The 6,000-nt window shown below is 47.6% G+C and overlaps 1 protein-coding gene across 1 annotated transcript in view; it reads left to right on the top strand.

Annotated features, from left to right (window-relative positions):
* Window positions 1-286: 286 nt before the first annotated feature.
* Window positions 287-6,000, top strand: part of Col23a1 (collagen type XXIII alpha 1 chain) — a 359,610-nt gene continuing 353,896 nt past the window's right edge. The window contains exon 1 of the mRNA XM_058586543.1: window positions 287-1,153. Within this exon, the coding sequence (XP_058442526.1) occupies window positions 851-1,153 (303 nt within the window). The 5' untranslated portion in view covers window positions 287-850. The remainder of the gene's footprint in view (window positions 1,154-6,000) is intronic.

Raw genomic sequence — 6,000 nt, 5'->3', positions numbered from 1 at the left:
GAAGCTGGAGTTCCTTTCCACATCTTTTCCCATTTGTTATAGTCTGTTCTCAACTAACTTCTCCCCTTGGGTCAGAAACTAAGTCTTCTCATCTTGTTTCTAGCACCATACCTGACCTATAATACATGGTGAGAAAATTAAGATTCTAACAGGCATCTTTGTCTCAATCTGGATTCTGACTGCGTCTCTAAATGCCAATCTGCAGACGTCTCTTTTGGCCGCCAAGCGGCGCTAAGCCACCATCTAGGACCGAGCCACTGTTTTCCTCAGGATTTGGAGTTTGAACTTTTATTTAAAAGTGTCCGAAAGGTTAAATCACAAAAGTTTAGGTGAATGCTCCCAAGGCACAATTGGCGCTCCAGAATGAGTGGGCTGCAGAAGACGCACTGACTCTCTGGACGCATGTCGTACTTTTGGGGATCGCTGTGAAGACCATGGCCGGGAAGTCACAAAGGCGCTCACGCCGGGATGGATGTAACCTGGAGCCCGGGCCAGGTGAGGGCTGAGGGCGCGCTGCGCACTGGGTCAGTCTGGCTCACCCGAATGGCTCTCAAAAGCTGACTCTCTTCTCGCCCCCGCCCCTCGCCGAGGGAGAACGACCAGGCCGCTCCTCCCCTGGGTGGGTCCCGGCTCCTTTTCTGGCAGGGTCTATTTGCATAGAGGAAACTGTCCAAAGTGGCCGCTGTGGAGGAGCTGGCGAGGAGAAGGGGGCGTGCGCCGCGATCCGCTACTACCCGAAGGCCAAGCCCCGCGCTGGGACGTCCTGGTGCCTCGGGCTCTCCTGTGCGCTCAGTCTGCTGCCCCAGTTCTGCGCGGTACCCTCGGAGAGCCCTCGTGCGACAAGCGCGCCATGAGCCTAGGCGAGCGCGCTGGTGGTGGCGGCAGCGGCGACGACGCGCAGAAGAGCAGCCCCGCTGGGAGCGGAGGCGGAGGGTGCCCCGCGACGACCGCCGGGTCGCGGGCGGTGAGCGCGTTGTGCCTGCTGCTCTCCGTGGGCTCGGCGGCCGCCTGCCTGCTGCTGGGCGCCCAGGCAGCCGCGCTGCAGGGCCGGGTGTCGGCGCTCGAGGAAGAGCGGGAGCTCCTGCGGCGCTCGGGGCCGCCGGGCACTCTGGACGCCTGGGCCGAGCCGCACCTGGAGCGCCTGCTGCGCGAGGTGAGGCGCTCGGGAGCGGGGCAGGGGTGGTCCCAGCAGAATCCGGGGACGGGGGAGCTGGGGGAAGGTCAGTGCTCCGAGAGCCAGGGGCGGCGTGTCTGTTGCCCTGAGGAGGGGTCGCCCTGGGGCTGGGCGCTGTAGAGGACATCTAGGAGGCCCACACCGAGATGGAGACTGGGGCTGCCGGCCCAGAGTGGTCCTGCTGTCTTTGCTCCCTCCTCAGAATCTTCTGCCAGGGTTTGCGGATAGGGGGAAAGAGAGCCAAAAGAACCATTTAGGGGTACAGCAGGGGAAGGGAAAATTAAGACCACAGACTTGGAGTAATTGTCCTGGGAGCTGGTCTTCTCAGTTGTGTGCACTCGGACACAGGACTTCCCGCCTGCGGTGGAGAGCCCCAGATAATGACAAGGCTCACGCTGGAAGTGTCCGCAGACTCTAGTTCCCATCTCTGGTCTACCTGAAGCAGCCGGTGGCCGCAGTAGAGGGAAACTTCAGACAAACTTCAGGGTCTTGGAGGGGTCGCATTAGTCCTAGGTGCTAACTAAAGTTTGGAAACTAAAGTTTGGAAGCAGCTCCATCCTGGATATGCTGTGCCCCCAGGCTGCCGTGACTGAGTGCGGTGTCCACATTAGCTGGGTAGGTTGAGGGGAAGTAAAAACAAGGCCTGACATCTGCATTCTGGTTTCGAGTGATGCCACCTGAGCAGTGGGGACGCATCACATCCTGAGTTGGCACACCTGCAATACGAATTTGATCCATCCCCCAACCCCAGGTTGGTAATGTCCTGTGAGTCTCTGAGATTCGTCTAAAGAGTTAGGATTGCTGTCTTCAGAGTAGGAGCCACATTTGGGACCTCAAAGTTGGTTTTAGTTTCCGAGTTTGGTGCATTAGTTCTCCCCATAGAACAGGAACAGGCACCAATGCACTGGCCAGAGCTGCTTTTGGCCTTGCCATCTCCCCTGCCTGAGTGGTCTCTTCCTCTTGGGAAGGGTGGCTACCCAAGATCCCAAAGGACATCCTCAAGTGCTGTAGGAAATGAGGCAAGTGTTTCATGGTAGAGGAAGGGAGGGCAGGCCTGTTACCACCAATTCCCTAAACCATAGCCTACTGTGATCCTTACTAATATGTCACGCTGTGTAGAGCTGGAGATGTAGCTTGGTGGTAGAATGCTTCTTTAGCATGAGCAAGGCCCTGGGTTCCATTCACACCATCAAACATATATTGCACTCTGTATCCATTGTCAAGTTAATCTGGCATCTTAGGGAGAATGGAAGAACACATATCATACCTCCTTGTTCACCACACCTATTTCTTAGTCAGTTTAAGCCAGTTTTACATCTCTTTTACTTGATTCTGGGCAAAATTGCTGTTTCCTAAAATGATTTCCTCTTTTCCCCCTTGAAAGTGCCTACAGACTTCAAAAATTTCCCCAAACCCTGCTGGCAACTCCTGGCAATGGTTTTATTTTTTTTTTTAAATTTTTTTTTTTAAAGAATTTTTTAATGGGCTGGGGGTGTGGCTCAAGCGGTAGCGCGCTCGCCTGGCATGCGTGCGGCCCGAGTTCGAACCTCAGCACCACATACAAACAAAGATGTTGTGTCCGCCAAAAACTAAAAAATAAATATTAAAAAAAAAAAAAAAAAGAATTTTTTAATGTTTATTTATTTATTTTAGTTTTCGGCGGACACAACATCTTTGGTTGTATGTGGTGCTGAGGATCGAACCCGGGCCGCACGCATTCCAGGCGAGCGCGCTACCGCTTGAGCCACATCCCCAGCCCCATGGCAATGGTTTTATAATTGCTGTCTATTATCTTTTGGCAAATCCCTAGAGACCAGGGTGTTGAATTGATTTATGGAGGGCCCGTAAAGTTTCTACCTGTGAATGCTATAACTGCAGCTGTTCTTTCTACCATGAGGCCCTGCGGACTTAGTAAAAATAAACCACAAGCCCTTATTGAGTAAATCAGAAGGCCTGGTAAAACCTTTTAATATGGAACTTAACAAATTATGTCTGTACTAATAGGGATGGGGGGTCTTGGGAAAGTAGCCACTGCTCAGAAATGTTGATTCTTTTAGTCCTGAACTTCAGTGGGGAAAGACTACTTCATCACACTTCTGTCAGAATGTCACTTGGGTGGACTGTGGTGATTGAATAATGATTTAGAGGACAGAGATGGTTTAGTGGTCAGAGCTCAGCTGCCCTCTCCTCCTCCTCCTCCTCCTCTCCCTCCCACTTCTTTCTCCACCTACTATCCCCTCCCCTTCTCTCCTCCCTTTCTTTCTTTCTTTCTTTTCCCCCTCTCTACCACTCTTGATTAGAAAGGCAAAGGGAAATTTTAGAATCCTGAGATTCCTACTCAAGATTTTGCTATACCCTTGGACACATCATACTACTAACTATGCAGAGTTCAGTATCTGGGGTACTTGTATTGTGCTTGCCCACCTTGCCTTGCCAGTGGAGAGTCAGAGATGGCTCCATGTGGATGCCAGTTGGTATTGAGCTTCTGGTTGTTGAGGTGTCCCCCATGAGTGGGCATCTCTCTTTCTGGACATCAATCAATTCTTGCTACTAGCTATGCTTCTTGTAAATGTTGCTGGATGGGAAATGTACACAGCTTCGTGACAGTGAGTTCCCTGGCTGAGATGAGGGTACAGTGAGAGGCCCATTATGGGGAACCAGTAATTGGCTTTAAATAGATGTGTAGTTACTTCTTTGAACCGCTAGATACAAAGGATAATTAAATATCGAACTAAAAATCTTTTAAGGAAAGAATGTTTGTACTTGAACTTTTTTTTTTCCTAAGCTCAGATTTGTTCTCAGTGGAGCCTCTTCTAAGTCAGTGCCGAAGCGATTATGTGTGAAGGTGCCTGTGGCTTGTCTTTTACCAACAAACTCATTTTCAGAGTATCAAAGGCAGAAACCCTGCCCAAATTAAAAAAAAAAAAAATCCTTGCCAACCACACACAACTTTAATGTCAGGAAAAAGAAAAGAAAGCCAACAAAAGCCACTGTTAGGAGGAGACCCACTATCCTTGTTCCCTTGGGAACAGAACTGTGACATAAATTTTTCTGGGACTGGCTGATGTGCCTGATAATGTAGATACAGAAGCTACAGAAAAGAAATATTCTTGTTATTGCTTGATTATTAAAGACCCTTCCCATGGAACAAAAGGGAATAAATGGTTTTTAGGATATAAACACAAAATTTCTGAGCAAGACCCATTCCTGATAGTGTCTTCAGTGTAATTTGAAAATATGGACACAAAACAAACATTTGATATTTCACTATGAAAGTACTGTTAAGTAGGTTGCCTAATTAATCAGTCTTCTAGTTACTGTGTTACAAAACTAACACAAAAAGTGTTACAAAAGCTTAGGCTTTAAAGTGCATAGCTTTTATATTACAGTAAAAAATTTAATGCAAGGATTAAAGAAATATTTAGTTGTATTCAGAGGAGACCATTTCCAGCTTACAATGGATTTATTGTTGGCTGTTGGCCTTCCATTGTCCAGACCAATCAGTTTGAAAACAAGAAAAGCCCAGAGACTGGGAATAAAATTAAAGTGCTTTCCTTCCCTACCATCAACTATGTATATTAGTGAAGTTTCTATCAAACTCAAAATCAACTGTAGCATTTCCAGCCTTTGTAGCAGTGTATCTACTTGTCAGAACAGCTCTGTGGTGTCCATTCTAATAAAGATGCCTATTTTTTAATCCCTGCACAACTAGAGATAGAGTGTAAATCATAACTACTTTTGTTTCTTTGGCATTTCTTGGCTCCCAAACCAAAAGAAAAAAAAAGTTTCCTTCCAATTACTTTCTGGCATGCTTACTTTCTCCACTCTTTTCTTGCCTTAAAAAAAATTTATTTTAAAGGCCACAGTTTGGAAGAGCTTTATAATAATAGCAGCATGTTTAGAACAGGCCAACTGTTGGTGTGTTCTTTTCAAAGTCAGTTTTTGGAATTTTTGAGTTGGATGTTTCCACATTGGCTCTGAAGATTCAAGGCACAGCTCCTGAACCAGGAGACACGGTGAGCTGAGTGAATTCCTCACCAGGAGGCAGAGCAGGGCAGAGCAGATGCAGCTTCTCATCATCTGGGGAGAGTTTCAGATCTGTCCCACTAGTTAGAGCTGTCATCCAGCCTCTTCAGCTTCCTGAGCCTCAGCTTCCTCCTCTATAAGGTGGTTACCAGTAGTCACTGGTATTTCATTATAGTAATGGGAAATGAACTAGTACAATCAATGTATATACTTGTGATGGCAGGTAATGGAATATCTGAGTGTGGTTGCTTAAACATGACAGTCACTGAATCGTATAAGAAAAGCCTGGAAGAAAGTTAAGATATCTTGGGTTAGTTCAATGTCTTGGTCACACCCGGGTGCCAGATTGCATCTGCCATTCTCTTGTCCTTTCCTCATGAATGCAAGATGGCTGCTGTAGCTCCACACATGTGTCTTTAAACCAGAATAGCCAAGGTTGGGAAGGGAAAAAGGAAAAAGCTTTTTGTGAAACTTTTTCTTTTATTTAAATCAGGGGGGAAATCTTTCCCATCATCTTCCTGTAGAATTCTCTTATAGCCATCAGCCCAAACTAGGTCACATGGTCACCACCCTTTCACTGGCAAGGGTAATGGGGTTGCCAATAAAGAGGCTTTGGCCAATCTTGATTCATCGCCTGAGGCTGGGCACATTGCCACTGGAATAGAATTAAGGCTTTGTTAGGAAAGAAGACTGGGAATGGCTATTGGGGAGCAATCAAGAGTGTCAGCCAGGTCCTACAGAATGCTGTCACTACTGTCACTCCAGGGGAGGACAAGATGTCCTCCAAGGAGAAACGAGTC

Source organism: Marmota monax, unplaced genomic scaffold (assembly GCF_021218885.2).
Source record: "Marmota monax isolate L192 unplaced genomic scaffold, Marmota_monax_Labrador192_F-V1.1 WCK01_AAM20220418_F8-fsc00199, whole genome shotgun sequence".
Classification (NCBI taxonomy): domain Eukaryota; kingdom Metazoa; phylum Chordata; class Mammalia; order Rodentia; family Sciuridae; genus Marmota; species Marmota monax.
The sequence above is the reverse complement of the archived record's forward strand: the minus strand, read 5'-3'. Positions and strand labels throughout refer to the sequence as shown.